Source organism: Colletotrichum acutatum, assembly GCF_030867785.1.
Source record: "Colletotrichum acutatum strain CBS 112980 chromosome Unknown BDZ83scaffold_11, whole genome shotgun sequence".
Lineage (NCBI taxonomy): Eukaryota > Fungi > Ascomycota > Sordariomycetes > Glomerellales > Glomerellaceae > Colletotrichum > Colletotrichum acutatum.
Window position 1 is genome coordinate 504,079 of NW_026849005.1, and position 22,906 is coordinate 526,984.

A 22,906-nucleotide genomic window follows, 5' to 3' on the forward strand; every position below is an offset into this window, starting at 1 on the left:
GTGAGACCTGCATATTCTTGCAGCCTGGAGTTCGGTCGTTGGTGGTGTGCTGCGTGAGAGCATGATCCATTCCGTCCCATCTCGGCCTGCGGGCCAGGCACCACACTTATTGACGTCTGCCGTCAAGAGTGTTAAAGTGAACTTTGCCAGAGTGCTAGACCGCCTTAGCGAACTGTACAGGCCTCAACAGGGACGCTAGTGTCACATTACATCAGCAACCGGGGAATTAGTGGAGAAATTTAGCAGGGATGGACACCCACCCGGGACATGCACCCATTAAGCGGGCTCTTATGCATCTAGCCTGGTGATCTCACCTGGGTGACCCCCATATCGGACAGATCCTGTTTGTTTGCCATCGTCCCGCACCTGAAATTTTTGACGACAAACGACGTTGGCAAAAGGCGTTCGCGTTCCAGCACAACTCTGCTAGATCACCTTTCCCACACTCATAGGGGGATCACATGCGCAGCAGCTTGAGGTTCAGTCACACCCTACTCTGATAGCTAGAGCAGCCAATTTCCCACCGTTCATTCGACAAAGGCATTGTTCATTTTCGTATCCACAGCTGAAGGTTGCCATCCTTTTCTTCCACCTTCTCTCGCTGGATGCGCTCCGTCTTTACTGTAGGCAGAGGGACTTGCTTGAGCCTTGCATCCACCCCGGCAGTACTAGCACGACGACCTTGGACAGCATCCACCACCACCGTCACCACCACCACCACAACCTTCACCCTTACCTCGCCCCAGCTTTTTCGACGCCAACTCGAGCTCTTCCCGTTCGCACAACGCGGCTACTCCCGTATAGCTCGAGCCATTTCATCCCGAGACACCAGCTATAAGACGACGCGACGAACCATCGGCGCCCAGACTCGCCGCCCCTTCTCAGCCGCCGTCGAACCTGATCCCTCGTCGGCGCCGCAGCAACAGCAAAACGAACAACCCTCTACCCAAACCATAACCACCGAGACCGCAAACATGAACGGCAACAGCGCATCGCCGCGCTCCAAGCGCAAGGCTCCTACGAGCCCCGAGGGCCTGCGACCCCATAAGCAGCATCGCGCGCTGAACGGCAAGCTATCTGCTGGCGACAACACACCCGAGGTTGAGCGCGTCGAGGAGATTGAGGAGGAGAGCGAGTTCGAGGATGCCGCGCGGCTGAATGGCATGTTTCCCATGACGCAAGAGCCGGAGGCGTGGCAGAAGACTATTGAGAACGTTGTCAGCAACGTTGTCTCCATTCGCTTCTGCCAGACATGCTCCTTTGACACGGACGCGGCGTTGACGAGTGAGGCGACAGGCTTCGTGGTGGACGCTCAGAAGGGGTAAGACGAGGATTTTCACTGTGGCAAGTCATCATAGGGAGGCCGAGGGCTGACGAAGTGGACTACAGATACATCTTGACGAACCGACACGTTGTTGGATCCGGACCGTTCTGGGGCTACGTCGTCTTCGACAACCACGAAGAGGTTGATGCGTACCCCGTCTACCGCGACCCCGTTCACGATTTCGGTATCCTTCGATTCGACCCCAAGGCTGTTAAGTACATGAAGCTAAATGCGCTGGTGCTTCGTCCGGACCTTGCGAAGGGTAGGTAACACCTTGATGGGTAGTGTATTGGGAGTGGATCCGCTAACAGCTTGGTAGTTGGTGTTGAGATCAGGGTGGTGGGTAACGATGCCGGAGAGAAGCTCAGTATCTTGTCTGGCTTCATCAGTCGTCTGGACCGAAATGCGCCGGAATACGGAGAGGGATACAGTGACTTCAACACCTGCTACTACCAAGCCAACGCTGCCGCCAGTGGTGGTAGTTCTGGCAGTCCGGTTGTGAACGTGGACGGATTTGCTGTGGCTCTGCAAGCTGGTGGACGATCCGATGGTGCTTCGACAGATTACTTCCTGCCGTTGGACCGACCGTTACGAGCTCTGGAATGCATCCGTCAGGGCAAGCCCGTCACAAGAGGTGACATTCAATGTCAATTCCTCCTGAAGCCTTTCGACGAATGTAGACGCCTTGGCCTTACCCCGGAGACGGAGGCTGCGACTCGTCAACACTTCCCCAAGGATAACAACATGCTTGTTGCCGAAATCGTCCTTCCCAAGGGACAGTCTGACCAGAAGATTGAGGAAGGCGACATTCTCGTCAAGGTGAACGGCGAGCGTGTGGGTCAGTTCATCCGTCTGGATGACTTGCTGGACTCAAATGTTGGCCAGACGATCCATCTTCAGATCCAAAGAGGCGGCGAGGACATTGAGGTCGACGTTGAGGTCGGTGACCTACACCAGATCACCCCTGACCGCTTCGTGTCCGTCGCAGGTGCCAGCTTCCACAGCCTGTCATACCAGCAAGCCCGTCTATACGGTGTAGCGTGTCAAGGTGTCTTCGTTTGCGAGGCAACTGGCTCTTTCAGATTCGACAACGCGGACAATGGCTGGCTGATTCAAACCGTAGACCACAAGAAGACCCCTGATCTGGAAACCTTCATCGAGGTGATGAAGACGATTCCAGACAAGTCCCGCGTGGTTGTCACTTACAAGCACCTGCGTGACTTGCACACTCTGAACACCACAATCATCTACGTCGACCGTCACTGGTCAGCAAAGATGAAGATGGCTGTCCGGAACGACGAGACTGGCCTCTGGGACTTCACTGATTTGGCTGATCCCCTTCCTCCTAAGGCGCCTGTTGCTCGCTCCGCTTCTTTCATTCAGCTTGAAAACGTGAAGCACGCGGCCATTGCCGACCTGGTGCGCAGCTTCGTCCACGTCAACTGCACCATGCCTGTTAAGCTGGACGGCTTCCCTAAGAACAGGAAGTGGGGCATGGGCCTTGTGATCGATGCCGACAAGGGCCTTGTTGTTATTTCAAGAGCAATTGTGCCTTACGATTTGTGCGATGTAACAATCACCATTGCGGACTCGATTATTGTCGAGGGCAAGGTCGTCTTCCTACACCCCCTTCAGAACTACGCCATTGTGCAGTACGACCCGGCGCTGGTCAATGCTCCCGTTCAAAGTGCGAGGTTGAGCACGGACAACATCACTCAAGGAGCTTCCACCAACTTCATGGGATACAATAGGATTGGAAAGATTGTCCATGCCTCCACCACAGTCACCGAGGTCACCGCCGTGGCTATTCCGGCCAACTCTGGTGCACCCAGATACCGTGCCATCAACGTCGATGCCATCACTGTTGACACGAGTCTAAGCAACCAGTGCGGTAGCGGTGTTCTCGTCGCCGACGATGGTACGGTTCAGGCTCTCTGGCTCACTTACTTGGGCGAGCGTTCGCCGTGCAGCAACCGTGATGAGGAGTACCATCTTGGTCTTGCTACGCCCACTCTGCTGCCTGTCGTGTCTCAAATTCAACAGGGCATCGTTCCCAAACTGCGCATGCTCTCCGTCGAGTTCAGAGCCATCGCCATGGCTCAAGCTAGAGTTATGGGCGTCTCTGACGAGTGGATTAGCAAGGTCACCGAAGCTAACAAGACACACCACCAGCTGTTCATGGTCAGCAAGCGGACCTTTGAGCGCAGTGAGCAGTCAAGCGCTCTACTTGAGGGCGACATCCTGCTCACGCTCAACGGCAAGGTCATCACCAAGGTTTCCGAGCTTGACATCATGTACTCTCACGAGGTCCTGGACGCCGTCATCGTTCGCAACTGCGAGGAGATTCACATCAAGGCTCACACCGTCGCCGCCGACGATGTCGAGACCGACCATGCCATCTCATTCTGTGGTGCCATCTTGCATCGACCTCACCATGCCGTCAGACAGCAGATTAGCAAGCTGCACAGCGAGGTGTACGTGTCGGCCCGTACTCGCGGTTCGCCTTCTTACCAGTACGGCCTCGCGCCGACCAACTTCATCACCCACGTGAACGGCAAGGCGACGCCTGATCTGGAGACCTTCCTCGCTTCCGTGCAGAAGATCCCAGACAACACCTGTAAGTGGCATTCCGGCCCGATCTTCTCTTGTCCATCAGCTAATCGTGTTTCTTACAGACTTCCGACTTAAGGCTGTCACCTTTGACAGCGTGCCTTGGGTCATCACCATGAAGAAGAACGAGCACTACTTCCCGACAACGGAGTGGACCAAGGACCCGTCGGAGTCTTGCGGCTGGAGACGGAAGACGTACGAGGGCGGCAAGACGTACGATGGTGAGGGTCCCGACGGTGTGCTCGACTCCGTGCTCGCCGTCACCGAGGACGCTGAGATGGCCGATGAGCCCCCTGCCCCCTTGTAGAGCACGAGACCACCACACCCACATTCATGAATTAAGAAAGGCTGTCGAACTAGACGACGACGGCATTGTATCCTACCCGGACTCGACATCACGAGTTTCGGGTCATTTTAATGACAAAACACCATTCACACACACAAACACACACATCATTGGGAAAACTTCTGGACAAGGACAGGACAGGACACGGGTAAAGGGGCTGAGGGATTCAAGGGCATGGGCTAAGGCGAAATGCGAACGCGCACGGCCGTGAGGACAGCATTCTCAACTGGATGTTCTTGTATGTACATGTATAAATAGGGGCTATAGGGGAAGGGAGAGGGGTCATGTTTCCGATGGGAAATATTGTCCTCCTTTTTTTATTCCTAGGCTTTCTTCTTTTGCTTCGATTCTCTGTTGAATACCCGTTTGACTTCGAGAGGGAAGTCTGTTCATCATCTAATATCGCCTCGTCTTTGGGAAACATCCTGCTGTCTCTCTCAAGATGGTTGTGGCACCCGGCGATCTCTTGAAGATCCTCGATGTGATTCGAAGTTGCCGTAGGATCCGGCCTCTAATTCTTACTACGATAGCACTGTCGAGGCACGAAGCATCGACTCAAGGTAGTGTTGGGCAAGAGAATCGAGCCTAATCGAGTAACATTATTTCTCTACCTCATCCCGACTGCTCAGTAAGAGGCGGTGCTCAATAGGGAATGCGTAGCAGAAATGTTCAGCGTTAGTCCTTGCCCTCACTATCTCAAAACGTTATTTCTCTTAATTTTTCGACTTTCTTTACCTTACGTTTCTCAAACATATCCTTGGCATCAACCTGTCATTTATCTCTCCACATTCTCTCCAGACCATCTTTAAACCAAATTCGCTGCTTCAATAGTGTGCTTCTTCACCGGTGTTTTCATTGTGGCCCAGGCCCCTCTGCTTGGCTGGAGGACGAGCACACGGGCCCCCATCCTTGCTTGAATGTTTGTCGGAACGTCCAAAGCTTTCATCTTCTTCTGCTGGATTGTCTTCTTCCCATAGAAGAATGCCGCCAGACTCATAGTCTCCGAACAAACGATCCTCGGTATCATCGTCGGTGGCTTTGAATTCGGAGGGAAGATCATCGCTGATGCAACTAGGCATGGCGGAAAGTGATACTTGCGGAGTCGAATCCGCCGACCCGTAGGCGGAATCAGGCAATGTCATAGATCTGTTGAGATGATGTGGCAATTGGGCAATCCCATTTGACCCCCGTGGATGCCATATCTCGTGCCATGAAGCCAAGGCTGCATAGGGGTCAACTCTTCGCACATGGCCGGGGAGGGCTTCGTCATCGACTACTGCTGCGAAGTCTTGCGGAGAAGCCAATTGAACGGAAATCGCGCCTGTGCTCTTTTGAATGTCGTTGAAAGTCTGGTCCAAAGGAACAACGTAAGCGTCACCAAACATGTCTGTCGCAACTATGTGGCCGAAAACGTCGTAGGAGGATGATCCCACTACCCAAGCGCCAGAATCGCCGCTGCGGACTGCAAAGTTCCGTTAGTACAATGCGAATTCTTATACAAGCCAGAAAAAAGACGACTGACCTTCGCCCTCGTCCAGCGTGAGAATGTAGGCCTGCGTGAACGCATCACCGGCTCCTAACAGAATCCGAGTCGGCTCACATGAAAGCAGGCCGGGCTTGGTAGAGTCAGGGGCGGCAATCATCTCCACTTCCTGACAGATTACTTCGGGCGGAAAAGTTCCGATTTCAGTGGTGAGGACATGCTCAATGGGCTGTCCTGAAGAGTTTCGTGTCCGGCACCTATTCGCCCCGAAATGCCAGATGTGCTCATGTGCGAGTAAAGCCCAATCGTAATCCGAGCCTTTTTCTTGGAGCCCGTCTCTCTTCCAAACTCTGCCGGACGTTAACCATCCATCATGAGATTTTGGACTCGATGAATTGGCGAAACCTTGAGCGATCTGAGAGTTCGCGTCGTTGAAGACGTGGCCAGCCGTCATTCCATAAAGTATTGTTTTACCAGTCTTGTCCACCACCTTGATCATTCCACCGCAAGTCGCGATAATTGCGATGCCCATGGTATCTTTGACTACGAGAGAACTTCCACTGAGGCTCTGTGTCCCAAGCATGTGAATGTCATCGAGACTTTTGGGATGAGGACCCATTGCCATGACTGAATGCAAGAGCTGTGCCATCATACGTGGTTCTCTGCCCTCAACAATGATACTGATAGACGGTATCTGGTCACTCGGCTCACACAGCTCTTTGATTATCTTAGTCTTTTCGAAGAATTCGTTGACAGTGTCTAGAAGCTGACTGGGGCAAAGCACAACAATATGCTCATGAGCGTTTTCCGCAGTTGTCCCGAGTATCATTGATCGAAATGCGATCAGACCTATTCGCTCCCCAGTCTTCTTCTTCAAGCGAGCCAGTAACAATGGCTCTACCTGGTTTATGACATGGCTGAAGCGATCGCGTGTTGACTTGTCTGGTGCGATTTTGAATCTGAGGAGATCTCGGCCGCCCAGCTTGACTGGAATTCCATTGGGCCGTGGTTTGCTTTCTTGGAGTCTTTCTCGAGAATCGAAAATAACAGGATCGTCTGGGGAAGAATATCCCGAATCCGTGAAGTTTTCCGATATGGATGAGGATTCTGTAGTAGGAGCGACATGGCATGGAGCGGGGTTCGAAGTCCGTGGCTTTTGGTGTGTTTCCTTGAAGCAGCTGATGATTTCAGCACGGCTAGCAACTGCCAAAGACTCATCGGCCATGGCGACTGCAGCTTGAAAGTAGTTCCTGCAGGAAGATGTTCTTGGGTGATACGAAGCTGTAGCCAGCCGAATTCTGCGTCACGCTGAGATTGCTCAAGCAAACTTGGGGCTTCCTTGGGTCCCGCGTCGGGTCAAAATTACAAAAGCCAGCGACATATTAACAATTCAGCCCTCAAAACTGCCTCGCATGGTTCTTATGCAATTTCAGCGGCAAAGTCGCGTGGTTGGTCCAATAAGAGGCCTCAATCACGCAGCCTGCTTCCAGCATGCCTGCGCCGCAGCCAGGACTATCTCTCCCAATTGCTACTTGATGACTTGTGATTGTATGCAGCAGATACCTCCTCTAGTTTGGAGAAATTTGTATGGAATCAATTCATTTGCGTTTCTTTGCCAGAATTATTCTGAGGTTTTTTGATCAGTATGGTTGAGTTTCATTTGGAAACATTCCCTTTGGAGTCGGTCACGAAGTCTCAGCTTCGGCGATTGGTTGAAGCTCTATGGGGCTGGAAACACTGCATTCACAATGAAGATGAGCAGTCCAAGCTCGAGATCATGAAGTTCGAACCCTACTTTCAGTTCTATAGAGAGATTACGGCGTCGTATGTCTCTGATGCTTTTCCGCCAGACGAGATTCAAGCTTTGCGGTCGCACGACGATCTGCATGACCTTATCCGGTTGATCAGGTCTAATCCAGAGGTGCAGAGAATCAAGTTGGCGGAAGATTACTTCTCTAAGAGGCAGATGGGAAAGAGCACCTTGCCAGAAGATGAGAAGCAAGTCTTCAATCTAGCTGCCAAGGCTATCCTCATGGTCAGCTGCTCGTACGAAGGACAAGCTGGTGGTATCGAAACAGCCGTCTGGAGGAACGATCAGTCTGCGCGGGAACTTGTATCAACCATGTTCCCAGTCAGAGACCATCCTGACCTCAACAACCCTGGCGATTCCTTACCTGACATCAAATCAGCCTTGAAAGCAACAAGGCTTAAAAAAGTCGCTGGACTATCATTCCAAGGCACAGATGACCTTCGAAACCACCTTCGGATGGATCTCAAAACTGGAGTCGTCGAGCTTTATCACCACACTGCCTTTCTGAAGGAGTGCCTCAAAGCATCGAAGGAGACTCATACAGAGTAAGGTCTCGAAATCAAATGACTATCGAGTGCCATTACTGACATATAATAGGCCGCTCCTACCGCGGCAGCTAGCATTGGAGACTCTAGACTCTCTCCAGAATATCCTTTTTCCCCTAGACAAGGAATCGCGGGCTTTTCTACGATCTCTGGTATCGAAAGCTTCCTTCGACCCCGACTGCCTTAGCCTCGGGTACCGGCCATACCTCCGCGACTCAGAGAGAGATATTGAATACCATTACTGGGGTTCACGATTGATGGACCTGTACGACGAACTCGAGAACCCAAGACCCCGAAGACCTATCTATGTCTGGTTGGAACGGCGGAGTAAAGCTAGACACGTGATGCTGGCGACGCTTATCGGAGTAATCATTGCGATTATTCTTGGAATAATGGGACTGGCTGTTGGTATTTTTCAGGCTTGGATCTCATATCAAGCATGGAAACACCCTGTGCAGGCATGACTACTGTGCTTAGCTTTGTTAAGCAAGAAACATACCTTTCCGAGGCTCGAGTTGCTGACAGCAGCCTCGTGACTTCTGTATCTACTTATTGAAGCACGAAGTGACGGGCCGCGACATAAACTACAAAGTCACTGAATGAAGAGAACAATGAATGTCCTCACAACAGTCCTCTATCGAGTGGTTGAGGGGATCATTTGCTTCCCAACTTGATGGTGGAGAACGCTCTAGCTTGGGTAGGTGGGGTGTCCGTGTTCCCCGCGTTCCCTCCGGTGACCGGCTGGCTTATCGGTGCATATCTCATCTTCCATTACCGTCCTCAGATACCTAGTCTGCTCAGAAGTTGAAGAAAACCTGGGGTCAACCAATATTCAGTACCCTACACCAGTGATTTTCCTCACTCTCTCCTGGCATAGGCATCAATGACGTCGGGCCCAACTTACACGGCAACGTTGCCAGTCAGCAACCCGACAGCTTCGTTTTGGCAGTCTGAGCCAGATCCAGCTTTAAGCAACTACCAGTCGTACGTAACATGAGCTCATAACTTGATTCTATGGCTCGTGAATGTGCTCCTCAAAGGCAAAAGTCACTGAAGTGCTTTTGGTTCTGATCAAATATCAATGCAGTCTTTAATGCAATATGACCATGGCGAGAGTTGTTTGTCAGCTCTCAACCTCTTCTTTTGTTGCAATGGTCGATAATAGCGGACTGACAGACACCTGAGCGCTTTTAGCAATGAGCTTCCCATTTCAGCAGATGTAGTAATCATCGGAGCTGGTATCTCTGGGGCCTTTATTGCTCATCGACTCCTCACAGACCAGTCACCCAACAGACCAAAGTCTGTATTGATGCTCGAAGCCCGAGCCGTAGTAAGTGGCGCTACAGGTAGAAATGGTAAGCAAGTTTCCATTCTCCAAACCAGCAAATCTTCTTTATGACCAAACGAGATTTGACTTTGTGCCGTAGGTGGACACATCAAACCTGACTGTTATCGGGGGTTCACCGCATACTCCAAACTACATGGTTCTGAGGTAGCTGTGGCACAATGCACATTCGAAGCGATCAACCATCGAGAAACTTTATCTTATATCAGACAAAATGGCTTGGAAGGGGAGATAGACCTTGTCGAATATCGGTCCGCGGATGTGTATATGACTGAAAACACCTGGAAAGCCGGACTCGCATCTTACAACGGCTTCAAGGCAGCAGGTGGCGACGTCTCCGGAATCAAAGTCTTGTCAAAGGCTGAAGCCGAAGAAACGCTTCGCATCACGAGCTGCTTTGGCGCCATTACGTTTCCTGCTTCAAGTCTCTGGCCGTATAAGCTGGCTATGGTCATGATACGAAAGTCTCTCGAAGCTGGCCTTCAGCTTGAGACCAACACCCCAGTGCTGGAAGTTTCTCGAGCCGACGGTGAGCATGGTAGTTGGACTGTCACGACTTGTCGCGGTGATATCACTACCAAGAAGGTGATACACGCCACCAACGGGTATGCTTCTCATCTACTGCCGGAACTTGATGGGCGCATCATTCCCCTAAAGGGTCACGTTGCGGCAATCGCGCCTCCACCCGCATACGTCGACTTGCCGCTGTCAACTTCTTTTGCTTTCGTGTCCGATGAGAACTACGACTATCTCATACAACGTCCCGGTTCGCAGAAGTACCTGATCTGGGGCGGAGGAGAAGGCGCACATCCGAACGGGCCTGAAGGCGGCTACGGAGACTGTGATGACTCTTTCGCTGTTCCCGAGGTGCTTGACTTCATCAAAGAAGGGCCATCTCGGACTTTAAAGGGGTGGAAGGAGTCTATCGAAGGTCCAAGTTTCGGGGTCAAAGATCCTGTTCCATTTGCTTGGAGCGGCATCATGGGGCTCAGCAAGGACCTGTTGCCTTTCATAGGAGAGCTACCTGGCAAGCCTGGCCAGTATCTCATCGGCGGCTATCACGGTCACGGTAAGGATCATGCGTCTTTCTAACGTTTTCCACCTCCATGTTTTGATAATCGTGCCGGAGAAATTCAAACCGCATCTTTCCAGTCGGACGTTCCCTTTTCTACATCTTGTGCTAATGGGAAGGCAACTTTCTAGGAATGGCCCGCGTATTCCTGTCAACAAAAGCCTTTTGCGACCTTTTACTCGGACAAGGTATTGACCCTCGCGTTCCATCGCTTTACTTTGATCTAGAGTCTAGGCTTAGAGAGCCTGTTGACATGTCCAAAGTGGGGGACATCTTGTAGTCCGCTGGGACTTCGATGACAGGTCCCGCAGAACATGCGACTGAGTGTGGGCTGGTCTGATGCATCGCTTTCGCGTTGTGCTTACGTGGGATGCATCTTCTCTAGGTTAACGTCTGAATTGATAAGAGATGAATTCAATAGCCTGATCGCGTGTGATTAGATGAAACACCGGTGTGGACGTCTGATGCTGTTTTAGCTGGCCAACGATAGTTTTAAGCTTGAGGGGAACGTCAGAGAATGGGAAAATAGGGGCTGCAGTTTGAGACGCTGGCATATGTCACACCAAAGGAAGTTGAGACGGAATCAATAAGCAGTTTCAATAACCTATAAGTCAGGAATTTGCCCTAGCAACTTCCATGTTAGGAGTACCTTTTCTGCCCTGCACAAATGAGACTGAGTCAACAGTCACGTCGTCGTGTCAAACACCGTCTCATTTTCTGTCAATGGAGACTGGGGAGAATTCCCATCTCATGTTCTGGGATCTTCCCGCCAGGAAAACTTTGACATGCCCAAGCTAGAAAAGCCCAAACAGTTTTGCATCAACATCATGGATCATCACACTCAGTGCCTGATGGGGTTCAACGAAAGCAGACACACCTGAGCGTGATTGATATAAAAGGCGTCCCACGAGTAACTCAAATTTAAGTTATATTGACTCTGGAAGTATCTCATCTCGCTCTCAGTAAGCTTCCGCTAGTCATCCAGCTTTCTTCCCTCACTACTCAGGCAGTAGTCATCGTGTTATAACTCTCATAATCATATTACAATACCGCCGATCAGCAATCACCTTTTGTCATTTCTATTTCTATCATCAGCAAAAATGAAGTTCTCCACCGTCGCAGTCCTTTTCTTGAGCAGCGTCGTGACTGCACTTCCCCAGCCGTTGCCTGGCAAGGAAGCCATCTCGGACCTTCAGGCACGAGTCGCCTCGAACAATCCCGGTGGCGATATAGGCGGCGCGATCCTTGTCGACAGAGACCTTGACGAGCTTGTCGCAAGGGATCTTGAAGAAGACGACGACGAAGGCCAAGACATCACCGCATTGGAGACGAGAGAACCGAAGCAAGGTGGAAACGGAGGCGGCGGTGGCTCAAGCTTGATCGAGCAGCTTCAGAGCACCTTTGACCGCAACAACCCAAACGGAACTCCTGCAGCACCCGGTGACCCGGCTGATCTGAATGGCGACGGTGTTATCAACGTTTTCGAGGCTGGGGCTCAAGCATCCTAGTTGTCGCAGATAATAAGGAGAAAGAAATAAGATGCTGAGGGAGAGGGGGATACATACTTCACCTTAATCAAATCATTTTGATACAGAACAACATCAATTTCGTAGTGAAGCATGCGATTTCGAACATTATGGTATACAAAACTGTACATATGAACGAGGAAGTATAAGACCGTAACATGCTCTGCGAATGTTTCATCCATTCAGGAGCTGCTGCTAATTACGGCAGATATTGCTGCTATGTAGGGGAGCCCTGATACTTTGAGGTACGGTGACTAAGAGAAGCACCCATATATGTCGCGTATAACACGACTGTTTGCGGGGTTTCCACCTTGGTGGAATAGTTGTCACGAACGACACAGGGCCTCATGTTGTGGATGCGGTAACAAGTAAGCCACTCTCCGTCTCCGGGTAAGAAAGACTGATTTGCGTTGTGCTAGGAGGCAAGACTACCTTACATGCGTGTAACGCAGTAATAGATGTGGGTAATATCGAAAATTGAACGTGACTTATTTCTCATGGATCAAACGGGGAGGAAGCCCGTCGCCTGAACTTCCTTCCTTCCGCGGCGTGAATCCCACCCACCCCAGGCAGGAACCGCAGGGCGTATGCCTTATATTCAGGTTGAGATCGCCCATTCGTCAACCAAGCCCCCTTGATCTGCGTGGTCGAGCGGTACAACGCTTTAGTCCGTTGGTATACGAACTTGGTATGAAATCTCGAGAAGTCTGCAAAGATGGAGGGTTTCGTAGGTGTAGCCTGTTCGATTCACGGACTGAGAACCCGAGCTTTTGGTTTTTTCTTTTTCACTTTTCAATACCTTTCATTGGACCAACAGGCCAGTTGACCAATCGGCAAAATCAATGACCTGCTCAAGGCTATAGCTTCTTTCCACTAACGGGGGTCTTGGTATTTACGAGGCGCAATACTCTCAGGCTAGCACAGGAACCGAGATATTCTACGAGGCACTTTCTCTTGTCTAAGATACACATATAGACTCTGCGTCGAAGAATACTTTGTTCTATTTGGTAAAACCTGTACGCCTCCATCGTTCTTGTCGCCTGTCTTCAGTCTAATTGCACCTTCCATAGCTGATAAGCAAGAAAACACCATGCCCGGAAAGAAATACCATGTCTAAGAACACATCGCAAGTACAATTTTATCATCCTCGGCTCAATGAAGAGCCCGCAAGCGTACATAGCAGTCCTTGGGTTTATACGTGAATCCTTCCTTGGGAGCGTAGCTAGACAGCTCCTTCGGGCAAGGAAGCAGCTGGAAGTTCCACACAATCATCGTGACGATAATGCGCATCTCGAGGTATGCCAGACGTCGTCCATAGCAGCCTCTGGTACCGAAGCCAAACGCAAGCTGGGGCCCTGCCTGCTGGTCAAATTCAGGCAAGGAATCGTTGGGATTGACGAGCCAGCGCTCCGGCTTGAATTGCGTGATATCTGCGTCGTCCCAGGCTCTGGTCTTTGCGTTCTGGCTGCTCTTGCTGCGCATCGACTCCTCGACCGGAATAGAGGGCTTCAGGATGCTCTGTCCGCGGGCGGGCGAGAGGATGATGGTGCCCTTGGGAATGCGATGACCGAAGAGTTCCGTGTCGCAGATAGCCTCACGATCCAGGAGAACAGCGGCACTACCGTGTCGAATAATCTCCTCTACTACGGCATCCAGGTATGGGACCTTGGTTCCAGTGATCTCCTTGATTGTCGGGTTTCGGTTCTCGGTAACAGTGTCGGGAAACGCGGACTTGAGGACTTCGCGAAGCTTAGACTGGGAGTCTGTGTTGTCTCCCAGAAGCTTGACACCCCAGCCTAAGGTGGTGCTGGTAGTGTCGTGCCCTGCTATCATGAGTCCGTAGATCTAAGAATGTGTGAGATGAGAGACGATCAATGAGCACGGGGCGAGAACTTCGAACTTACCTCGTCCATCATCATAGAAGAGAAGAAGTCTGGCTTCCTGCCGTCATTATCCGCGAGCTTCTTTTCCCTTGAAACCATGAGTTCAACGGCAGAAGAATGCTCCTTGGACTCCTTCGAGTTCTGCGTTCTATCCAGGGCCTTGCTGATCTCCTCGCGGAGGAAAGTATTTTTAATCTGGATCGCTCGGCGTACAGCGGGTTGTCTCTCAACCTTGAGTTTCCATTTGAGTCTAGGGACGGGTGATCCCTGAAGCTGTTCAATTGCATCCGCCACATCAAGCGATGCTCTGAGGCTCTCGTCGATCTTAGCAGTGGGAAAGTGCAGAGGCTGGTCACCGCCAGCAGGCGTTGTTCCTCGGAGCCGGCGAATATCATCAGCACCCAAGCTTTTCACAAGGTCCACGGTAGGACGGATAGCACTTTTGGCACTGGCTCCAAAGGAGAAGGCCGTCGTCGCATCAAGAATAGAGTAGTAGATGTCGGAGTCAGCCTGGAAGGGGCGGCCCTCTGCAATGCGAGCCTTGTCGTTCCAGAGCTGGATGAGCTGCAGGATGCCAGAGTAGAGAATGGGCGCGGCGTTCTCGTTCAGAAACTGGGGAGACATGAGGTCCTGCAGGAGTCTTCGGTGGTGCTTCCACTCGCTGTTCGTCTTCATGATGATGTGGTGATTGGGCACAGCCCCTGAGATCATGTCACCCACGATGCTTGCTCTGTCGAACTCTTTGCCCCGTCGCAAAAGCACATCTTGGGCCTCTCTGAAATCAGATAGAATGAGCATTGGTTTTCCAAAAGGGCGGATGAATATTTGGAAAAGGGGGGAGTTGTGCTTTGCCGCTTGTTCGTGAAGCCATATCTGGAATGCACCCGTTCGGGCTATGCCCTCTTGTAGCGAAGTAACATCACCAAGTATGCTCTTTGCTGAAGCCTCGTTGTAAGGGATGCCAGGGATCGGCTTGGGAAGAGCTTGTCTGTAGAGAAAGTAGAGTAGCAAGCCCACTGCTGCGAAGAAAATGGCGTGGGTTGATGAAAGGATGACAAACTGTGTCGGTGTCTCCTCACCGAAGGATCGGCTCGGTAGTACTGTACCCAACATCTTAGTAACACAGGCTGACGTTATTGGAAGGTTGTGACTGGATGATTAATCTCCGAGACTGGGTTGTTAAGGTTTGGGACTAGACTGATTGTCCCTCCCTGTAGCCGTTGGCTGCATCATGTCTTTTATATCACTGACATCTGGAACGCAGGATACAAAACTGCAAGAATTTAGAGTCAATTCTCCGTTGCTATTCGGGCAATAAAGTGCAGCTGAACGGGAGCCCAAAAAGTCCCAAGAAACCATCCTTCCATGAGGCTATTCCAACAACATGATCATCAAAATGCTGGTGTCGATTCTTGTCCGGAGGCTGATGTCACTCGTGACGATCACCGCCGACTCCAAAACCCGAGCCGTGAAGCCCTGCGGGCCAAGACGGCGAGCTTTAGCACGGCGTATCACCTCCGCCAACGGTCGCGGGGCCAAGTACTTCGCCATCATCACGTCTTGGCATGTTACCAAAACTGCTCCTCGAGAATCCACAGCCATGCGGCTAACATATGACGTACAAATGGTGGGCATTTCAATCGTAAAATCCGTTTGGTTGCCTTGAGCGGGCCGTGGCGATCCTCATGCACCTAACACCACGCCAAGACAGGATGTGATTCCTACGCTCGGCACTCAATAAACTTAAAACTGGAGATGTTACAAAATTCGTCCAACAAAGTGCGGCTCGGAAGAAGAACCCTCAAGGATGCTTGATCGTCCACTTCCTATCGAGGTCGGAGCAGTTCCCGCAGTGCCCTCCCGTAATCATTGCCATTCGGAAGTCTCTGGATCGTGTGGATATGATACTTGGCAGGCTCTTTGTTGGTCAGGAAGACCCCCGAGTGGTGGTCAAACTCAAAAAGTGCCACCGGACTCTGTATACGGTAGTAGAAAGGGTCGTCTTCTCCGAACCCGCCAATCCAACAAAAGTGCGTTTCGGTGAGGTGCTTGAGTATCTGCTTTAAACGGTGACGGAGTGGCTCATAAGGCCACAGGGCCAAGAACTCATGCACGATAGCCATGACGAGTATCTGCTGCTCCTCGGACATGTCCGTGACAACGACGCCTTCATATGGAATCACGCGGTTGTCTTGAAAGGCCCCAGCCATGTGTCTCTAAAAATATCTGTTGGCTAAGAATCCGCAGACGGGAGCACAACATCTTACCTGGTCGACTGGGTTCCACCGACCTTCTGGCATTGCAGGATCCTTCATTGTAGGGTATATTTGAGCCTTCCGTTGCAGCTCCGGAGGCAAAGACTGCATCAGCTGCAGGCCCAGCTGGCCCTCGTTGGCGCACAGCGTGAGACCCTTGTCGAGGCCTTCGTCAATGATCTTCCGCACTGTCAGCTTTGTCAATGACCTGGGCTAAATAGATGATGAATAACCCACGTTTGGCTCAGCGCCGATAAAGACTGGTCCTATCACCATTTGCTGGCGAGCGATGAAAACGTTCAAGCATAAATGATGGCCAAACAGCATGTAACCCCAGGGCTTTGTTTCTGAGGGCTCGCCGAATAACGTGAAACTAATTGTAAGCATCGTCTTAGTCAGGTCTAACAGAGAGGAGATAACGGGATTCTCACGAATAGCTGTGTTCGTTCAAGATGGCTTCTTTTCCACAAATTTCTCCCAAGAACTTGTTCACTTTCATGGCCCCTCGAACCTTGGCAAAGCCACTCGGGCTCAGAGATTGCTCCAAAAGGCCTATGATGGCCTCTGTTTTTGTTTTCTTGAGGTCCTCGAGGCGTATACCGCATTGATGCAACACAAACTCTGGATTACTCCATCTTCTGCTGCTCGGACGAAGGTACCTCATCAATACTCTGGTCTTGTCTGGTTCCTATTGATTCCTATTGTCTGAAAAAGCGACGTACCATGTATCCGAATCCAAGTCGTGGACTGTGTCTGCTTTTTCGGACGGGCTAAGTGAGTCTAGCACTCTGCGAGCCGCTTCAACCTATTTGGAGTCAACGCACGTCGGCAATACGCAGCTAGATTTGATCGTTCTTAATTACCATCTTTCTCGTCGGCGCACCCTCATCTCGAATCTGATACAGACCTTCTCTCCTTTTCCCGTCGTTTGTGACGCCGTAGAACGGGACATCGAGTTTCTTACTCCAATCTTCCCGAATAGCCTCAAGATGTGGACTTTTCAAAACGGCCTCCGAATACTTATGAGGATCACTGACGTCTATTCCCTCAAATCGCGACCAGTCTGCTCGTTGTTAGCTGAACGCCGCTTGTTGTATAGAAGAACAATGCAATGAAGCTCTACTTGATGAGGACTTTCCTTTTGGTGGAACATAACGCCTGTAGTAATGTTCGGCTGTCTCTGCTGTGTTTGCCATTTCGCTAATCGGTCGCCTGTGGGTGCATCTGCTATGGTGGATAGTTGCAGAGGCCGGCCGGAGTAGGGTATGGTTTCGCTGGGTTCCTTTAAACATATACTTGATATTCGCCACAAAAGTTTCCCCGCAGTTGATCATAAAGCCCCTGCTTTTACAACGTGTGGGCTCTGGGTGCTCAGTGAAGGGCCGTCCTCGGAATCTCGGAAGCGGACTTTGGAATCGACGATGAAGATTCCGCCAAACTTTGTGCGATCTTGGACAGCCCAACTTTTAGGAGGAGGACTATACTTGTACTCACAGACTTGCCTCCTATTCATTGTAGAGGCGCGGCCATGTGGCATGATGGAGAGTTTGCGCTGATATTAGCCTAATAGCGCATGTGGCTAGCAGAAATACTGCTGAAATAGACTTTTGACACATGCTTGGTCAGGTTATCTACAGCTTTGTCGCGCTCCATAGACTCCGCGGCATCCCCCATTTGAGCTCACTCAGCATCACCAAAAAGGCAATGATCTGTTTTTCGAAAATTCTCCTGGGGGAAACACGGTATCCGGATGTGATACATGTTTGAGGATGCCCCGTTTTTTGGTCCGTCAGGAGGGGCGCCGAACCGTGTCGGATTGTAGTTTCCGGCATTGACTCACGTCCGATCGCCGCCTCGATCGGCTTCTTGTGGGGCCCGACCACCGTTGAGCTCCGACCAGACCTTCCGTTGGCGTGGACAGCATCACCGTTCCGTCCATAAACCCTCTGTCCAATTAAGTGGAAGAATACATCAGATGCAAACCTTACTTTGATCCTGTTGTTTCTTCGATCTGATCCGGTCTAGTGTTGGTTCTAGTGGAAAGATGTCCCGATTAGGCGTTTTCAGCCGCAAGTTTGTCTTCACCGAACTACACCGCCGACCTCTCGTCATGTGGAGGAAAAGTTGAGTGCTAAGGAAACTCAAAGGCAATCGTACTTAATGCAATCAACTGTAATTCCGCGACTCGAGGATTTATTTCCGGCCCGGGCCAAGGCCCCGCGCCGCACTCAGCCTTAATGTGCGAGAACGGCGTAGACACATCGCAGCCTGGTGTGCCTGCGTGATCGGAATCAGGCACCGCCTATCTGAATTCAGAAGTAGTTGACGGGTCTTTTCGGTGTATCCAATACCGAAACAAGAGTCCTGAACCCTTTACGAGGCTCTCCTTCGATGACTCGGAGCTGATGACACTGCCCAGACGGAGAGTGTGTAGGTGGAAATGTAAGCCTTACATTGGCAGCTGCGCAACTTTGGGCTTCAGCGGCCATGCTCACGATAACTCACTGGGGTCGACGGAATTCATGGCCCCCAGATTGTTCCACTTCAACACATACGCTCAGCCCAGAGGGTCAGCATCTCGACATCACGCGATTGCGATAACAAGCGTTTCCGCAATTACGCTGAGAGCTTGCGGCGTCGGCGTGAAGACCTCGATGGTCGGGCGAGATGGAGCCCCCATTGGGGTCTATTGCTGCCTTCTGTAATTCTCGGAGTGCAAGATGTTTCCTATTGCGGCTTCGTTTCTAGTTGTCCGGGCGAAAGAAACGATTCACTTGCTGTGATACATTGTGCTAGAGTCCTGGATGTTTCCCATTGTCAGCTGTATCCCTTGTCGCTCAGTCACAAACTGATGCGATCTGGTGACACGCGGGATGAGAATGCTAAATATTTAAATCTGATGGAGGTGCTCGTCTGAGGTTGGGAATAGAGAGAAGAAGTATTTTCATTAGCCATATTTCAACAAACTTCGACACCATGGACGCGAATTACACCACTGAGGCAGTTGTCCAATCTAAGGACAACTCAATGAATACTACCAAAGGTTTCCAGAAGTCTATCAAACGAACTTCAACTCAAGAAAGCCTCACTATTAAGAAAATCCTCAAGAGCGATGAGGCTCAGAAGCTTCATCCAGGATACCTACGTTTAAGAAACTCGTTCTGGAGTAAGGCTTACAACATCGGTGCTGCTACCGCTTCCTATGTAACTCAACCTTTCAGCAAACTCGGCCAGACATTCACTATCATGAAAATGGGCATGCCACGAGCTGTCCAGACATTGATGCTGCCAACACAGCTTGCGCGCAGCCTACTCTTCGGGACTAAGGCCGATCCATCCAGCGGGACTTTGACAGTTTGCGACAACCGCACCCAGCGGCGGTATGAAATCCCAATCAATCGAAACGCAATCAAAGCACTCGAACTTCAAAAGATTATTTCCGTCCAGGCTGATGCCAACTCTGTCAGTTATTGTGGTTTGAAAATCCTGGATCCTGGTTACCTGAATACCGCCTGCGTTGAGTCGAACATTACCTATATCGATGGCGGACATGGATCCATCCACTACCGCGGCTACTCGATTGAACACCTCTTTGAGAACCACGACTATGAGGAGGTCGTCTTTCTCTTGATCTGGGGCCATCTTCCTGACGCGGTTGAGAAGAATACCTTCCGGCGCAAGATTGCTGCCCGCTGCGTTCCCCCTCCGCATGTTGTCCAAGTCATTGAGTCTTTCCCTCGAGATTCCTTGACAAGCACAATGGTCTTTGCTGGCATGGCCGCCTATGCTAGCCTTGACGAAGGCGCCATTACCACACTCCAGTCCGGACGACCAGCTTTCATGGGCCAGGCCGACAAGGTCGATGAAGCGCTCATCGGTTGCATCTCTGCTCTCGCCACTGTTGTTGCCCTTGTATACTGCCGCAAGCGCAACAAGACCTTCACCCCTGCCGATCCCGAAGACTCCTTCATCGCCAACATGCTGCGCATGATGGGTTTCCATGAAGACAACCATAGTGGCAAGCCCAATCAGGAGATTGTTAGATGCTTTGAGAAGCTCTGGATTCTCTACGCTGATCATGAGATGACCAACTCCACTGCCGCCTTCTTACATGCCGCGTCGACCCTGACGGATCCCCTTGCATGCTGCATCTCTGGTCTTGTTTCCGGGTACGGCCCGCTTCACGGAGGCGCCATCGAACTAGCCTACAAAGCTTTCGAAGATCTCAAGACCCCTGAGAACGTTCCGCTGCTGATAGCGGACGTCAAGGCCAAGAAGCAGCGTCTATTCGGGTACGGCCACCGCATCTACAAGGCCGTAGATCCCCGAGCAAAGTTCATCCGCGCCATGATCGACCAGTATAAGGACAGAGTGGAGTCGAACCCTTTGCTTTCCATCGCGATGGAGATTGACCGCGTCGCCAATGCCGACAAGTACTTTACGAGCCGTAACCTGAAGGCCAACGCAGACCTTTACGGGTGCTTCCTGTACACTGCTTTTGGCTTCGAAACTGACATCATCGTGGCCATGGCAAGCTTGTCACGCATGCCTGGTGTGTTGGCGCACTGGCGTGAGGCGATGCTCGAAAAGGGTCCCATGCTATGGAGGCCGCAGCAGGTCTTTACCGGTCCGCCAACCAGAAAAGGCACCTCGGAGTAGTGTGGAATAATGTCTAATTTCAGGGAGGATTGGAGGTCTGCCGGGTCATCTTCTTCTTCTAGTCTCACGCAGCGATCTTCGAGGCGGCGGCGAATGGGAAAGATGCCGGAGGCCTTAGGGCTGCAGGAGACATGGGCGAAGTACCCGGCGAGAGTGAGACGCTTGCCCGAACCGGACAACAATGTGGTCAGATGGAGTGGGGTCTTAACTCCGGAGCTCCTCCGTGTGACGGTACCTATCGGGGCAGCTTGCGTGGTCACGGCCTTCTACTTTCAAAGTGTTTCCTTCATTCATCTTATACTCATGTTGTTTATCATTTATTCTGGCTCAAATTGACTCAGTTAGTTGTTTAGATCATCATTGCAATCATATTTTGTAGAACCTGCAGTTCCATACATCTTCACTACCGCAATGCCGGCTGACTTCGCGTTCGTAACTGTCAGCAATTCGGGACGGACACAGCCCACAGACCGATCAGGATTTCGTAGTCGATGTATGATCGGTAAGAATCGACAAGAAGGCTCTCGGCGTTCCAAACAAGCTGCTCGTAAAGCGCAAAGGGCAGCCGCTCAAACTGCGAGCGAGAATGCCGGGCTCCAGTCGCTTCATCATTCGGGTTCCCCTATCAAGCCTTGGCCTTGCACCGCGTATAATGAGAAGCAGCAAGCTGGAGAAGGTTCTCAGGCTCTGAGCACAGAAGAGGTCGCTCGAGATGATACCTCGGCTTTGATGCCTCCGGTTCCTCATCCGCCACCCAGCGACATGTCTCTGATTCGCTTCGCAGAAGAGTTGGAAAGGCCATCTCAGGAAATACTCTTCAGATGTAAGACATGCCCCTTTGATGTTGCGAATCTCACTTCATCTGACTGGGGCCAGTGGTCAACTTCAGTGCTCTCAAGGGGACCTTCTATCCCATTGAGCATTGCGTCGACCTCCCTCGCAGCACGAATTCCGAAGCACTCTCATTTTCTTGGATTCTCCAGGACAAAATCTTCCTACACAGCGCCTTATTCCACTCATCCGCCGTACATGAACATGTTCAGCGCCGTCAGCCAGGAAGAATGACACAATTTCATCTCAGACGCACAATCAAACTCCTTAATGAGGCGCTTTCTCAACCAGACTCACATCGTAACGAGGCAATCTTCCACGTCATACTCACTCTAGCCTTGATGGCAGGTCTTTGGGGTGACTTCAGCACCACAGCCGTACACCTGTCAGGCTTACGGCAGATCGTGCGCCTTCGTGGAGGGCTCAAGTATCTTCGGAGTCATCCGAAGCTACATTTCAAGCTCGATCGGTGAGTGCATTTCATCTGCAAATTGGGGTCGGCTCTGACAACACAGCCTGGCTCTCTCATGGTCTCTTGGCACGGGGGGTGCGCCTTATTTCTTCACTGGCCCTATCAGCTGGAAGTCATGCTTTGACGCGCAGTCGGGGAACCCAACTTGCGAGGCTGGGCCCTTCTCTTGCAATGTTGTGAGTGACTGGAGGCTGGCCGCTGTGTGGCAGGACCTCAGACACTTGGTGGATCTGATCAACGATCATCTCGCCTGCAATTCGCTGCTTGACGGCTCTCTTTTCCAAGACTCCTTGGGATCGATCCAAACACGACTCGTACATCTGCAGAACGGAATCGATGACCGTTCAGATGAATGCCTCCGGCTTGGGATGTTGGCCTTTCTGTCCACTACATTGCAAATCCCAGGCGGCAAGTTTCCTTACAAGTATCTCACTGAGAGCCTCAGAAACTTATGCGAGACTACCGCCAGTGAAACAATCGAAGGCGGCAACATCCTGTTCTGGCTTTTGATGGTGTGCACGATCTCAGTCTTCGAGGCTGAGGAGGCTTGGCTGCGGCCTCTGTGGTTGAAATCAGGAGCAGAGCGCTTGTCGTGGGACAGCGCACGATCTCGGTTGCAGGCCGTCATGTGGATAGACAGATTACAGGGAGAACTCGGCAGCAAAATTTGGGCGAAGCTTGCTTTGATAGAATTGGTGTGAAATATCCTCACTGTTGGTCTGGATGTTGCAGCGCCATCATGCTG

General features: G+C 51.4%; 9 protein-coding genes across 9 annotated transcripts; 6 read left to right on the plus strand and 3 right to left on the minus strand.

The window, feature by feature from the left end:
• Positions 1 to 974: 974 nt before the first annotated feature.
• On the plus strand, positions 975 to 4,241 carry BDZ83DRAFT_568429 (PDZ domain-containing protein; the record flags this gene model as incomplete). The annotated part of the gene is made up of 4 exons (XM_060504069.1): positions 975 to 1,321; positions 1,390 to 1,590; positions 1,621 to 3,941; positions 4,000 to 4,241. The coding sequence occupies 4 exons, from the start codon at positions 975 to 977 to the stop codon at positions 4,239 to 4,241; spliced, it is 3,111 nt and encodes a 1,036-aa protein (XP_060369610.1).
• Positions 4,242 to 4,927: 686 nt separating this feature from the next.
• On the minus strand, positions 4,928 to 7,127 carry BDZ83DRAFT_36104 (uncharacterized protein). Its single transcript, XM_060502581.1, has 2 exons — positions 5,803 to 7,127; positions 4,928 to 5,742 (listed from the first exon to the last, which is right to left on the minus strand). The coding sequence occupies exons 1-2, from the start codon at positions 6,986 to 6,988 to the stop codon at positions 5,105 to 5,107; spliced, it is 1,824 nt and encodes a 607-aa protein (XP_060369611.1). The 5' UTR covers positions 6,989 to 7,127; the 3' UTR covers positions 4,928 to 5,104.
• Positions 7,128 to 7,302: 175 nt separating this feature from the next.
• On the plus strand, positions 7,303 to 8,249 carry BDZ83DRAFT_36119 (uncharacterized protein). Its single transcript, XM_060502582.1, has one exon. The coding sequence runs from the start codon at positions 7,409 to 7,411 to the stop codon at positions 8,120 to 8,122; it is 714 nt and encodes a 237-aa protein (XP_060369612.1). The 5' UTR covers positions 7,303 to 7,408; the 3' UTR covers positions 8,123 to 8,249.
• Positions 8,250 to 9,001: 752 nt separating this feature from the next.
• Positions 9,002 to 10,958, plus strand: BDZ83DRAFT_760922 (FAD dependent oxidoreductase; the record flags this gene model as incomplete). Its single annotated transcript, XM_060515171.1, has 4 exons — positions 9,002 to 9,102; positions 9,313 to 9,473; positions 9,546 to 10,532; positions 10,667 to 10,958. 4 exons carry the CDS (start codon positions 9,002 to 9,004, stop codon positions 10,813 to 10,815), a joined length of 1,398 nt encoding a protein of 465 aa, XP_060369613.1. The 3' UTR covers positions 10,816 to 10,958.
• A 677-nt stretch (positions 10,959 to 11,635) lies between these two features.
• Positions 11,636 to 12,043, plus strand: BDZ83DRAFT_647842 (uncharacterized protein; the record flags this gene model as incomplete). The annotated part of the gene is made up of 1 exon (XM_060510119.1): positions 11,636 to 12,043. One exon carries the CDS (start codon positions 11,636 to 11,638, stop codon positions 12,041 to 12,043), a length of 408 nt encoding a protein of 135 aa, XP_060369614.1.
• An 884-nt stretch (positions 12,044 to 12,927) lies between these two features.
• Positions 12,928 to 15,113, minus strand: BDZ83DRAFT_605586 (cytochrome P450). Its single transcript, XM_060507338.1, has 2 exons — positions 13,966 to 15,113; positions 12,928 to 13,906 (listed from the first exon to the last, which is right to left on the minus strand). Exons 1-2 carry the CDS (start codon positions 15,055 to 15,057, stop codon positions 13,214 to 13,216), a joined length of 1,785 nt encoding a protein of 594 aa, XP_060369615.1. The 5' UTR covers positions 15,058 to 15,113; the 3' UTR covers positions 12,928 to 13,213.
• Positions 15,114 to 15,690: 577 nt separating this feature from the next.
• BDZ83DRAFT_36148 (uncharacterized protein) lies at positions 15,691 to 17,440 on the minus strand. Its single transcript, XM_060502584.1, has 7 exons — positions 17,334 to 17,440; positions 17,063 to 17,262; positions 16,922 to 17,004; positions 16,631 to 16,840; positions 16,437 to 16,572; positions 16,212 to 16,379; positions 15,691 to 16,160 (listed from the first exon to the last, which is right to left on the minus strand). The coding sequence occupies exons 1-7, from the start codon at positions 17,350 to 17,352 to the stop codon at positions 15,771 to 15,773; spliced, it is 1,206 nt and encodes a 401-aa protein (XP_060369616.1). The 5' UTR covers positions 17,353 to 17,440; the 3' UTR covers positions 15,691 to 15,770.
• A 2,041-nt stretch (positions 17,441 to 19,481) lies between these two features.
• Positions 19,482 to 20,858, plus strand: BDZ83DRAFT_568286 (citrate synthase; the record flags this gene model as incomplete). The annotated part of the gene is made up of 1 exon (XM_060504049.1): positions 19,482 to 20,858. The coding sequence occupies one exon, from the start codon at positions 19,482 to 19,484 to the stop codon at positions 20,856 to 20,858; it is 1,377 nt and encodes a 458-aa protein (XP_060369617.1).
• Positions 20,859 to 21,064: 206 nt separating this feature from the next.
• BDZ83DRAFT_36243 (uncharacterized protein) lies at positions 21,065 to 22,825 on the plus strand. The gene is made up of 4 exons (XM_060502587.1): positions 21,065 to 21,681; positions 21,735 to 22,158; positions 22,205 to 22,569; positions 22,631 to 22,825. The coding sequence occupies exons 1-4, from the start codon at positions 21,270 to 21,272 to the stop codon at positions 22,669 to 22,671; spliced, it is 1,242 nt and encodes a 413-aa protein (XP_060369618.1). The 5' UTR covers positions 21,065 to 21,269; the 3' UTR covers positions 22,672 to 22,825.
• Positions 22,826 to 22,906: the final 81 nt, after the last annotated feature.

Coding starts and splice junctions, on each gene's coding strand:
- BDZ83DRAFT_36104 (XM_060502581.1), bottom strand. CDS start 6,988: ATGGCCGATGAGTCTTTGGCAGTTGCTAGCCGTGCTGAAATCATCAGC. Junction 5,743..5,802: donor CACGCTGGACGAGGGCGAAG/GTCAGTCGTCTT, acceptor GGAACTTTGCAG/TCCGCAGCGGCGATTCTGGC.
- BDZ83DRAFT_36119 (XM_060502582.1), top strand. CDS start 7,409: ATGGTTGAGTTTCATTTGGAAACATTCCCTTTGGAGTCGGTCACGAAG.
- BDZ83DRAFT_605586 (XM_060507338.1), bottom strand. CDS start 15,057: ATGTTGGGTACAGTACTACCGAGCCGATCCTTCGGTGAGGAGACACCG. Junction 13,907..13,965: donor CTTCTATGATGATGGACGAG/GTAAGTTCGAAG, acceptor ACACATTCTTAG/ATCTACGGACTCATGATAGC.
- BDZ83DRAFT_36148 (XM_060502584.1), bottom strand. Junction 16,841..16,921: donor GACTTGGATTCGGATACATG/GTACGTCGCTTT, acceptor TCGTCCGAGCAG/CAGAAGATGGAGTAATCCAG. Junction 16,380..16,436: donor TTATCGGCGCTGAGCCAAAC/GTGGGTTATTCA, acceptor ACAGTGCGGAAG/ATCATTGACGAAGGCCTCGA.
- BDZ83DRAFT_36243 (XM_060502587.1), top strand. CDS start 21,270: ATGCCGGCTGACTTCGCGTTCGTAACTGTCAGCAATTCGGGACGGACA. Junction 21,682..21,734: donor TCAGGAAATACTCTTCAGAT/GTAAGACATGCC, acceptor GACTGGGGCCAG/TGGTCAACTTCAGTGCTCTC. Junction 22,570..22,630: donor TACATTGCAAATCCCAGGCG/GCAAGTTTCCTT, acceptor GACTACCGCCAG/TGAAACAATCGAAGGCGGCA.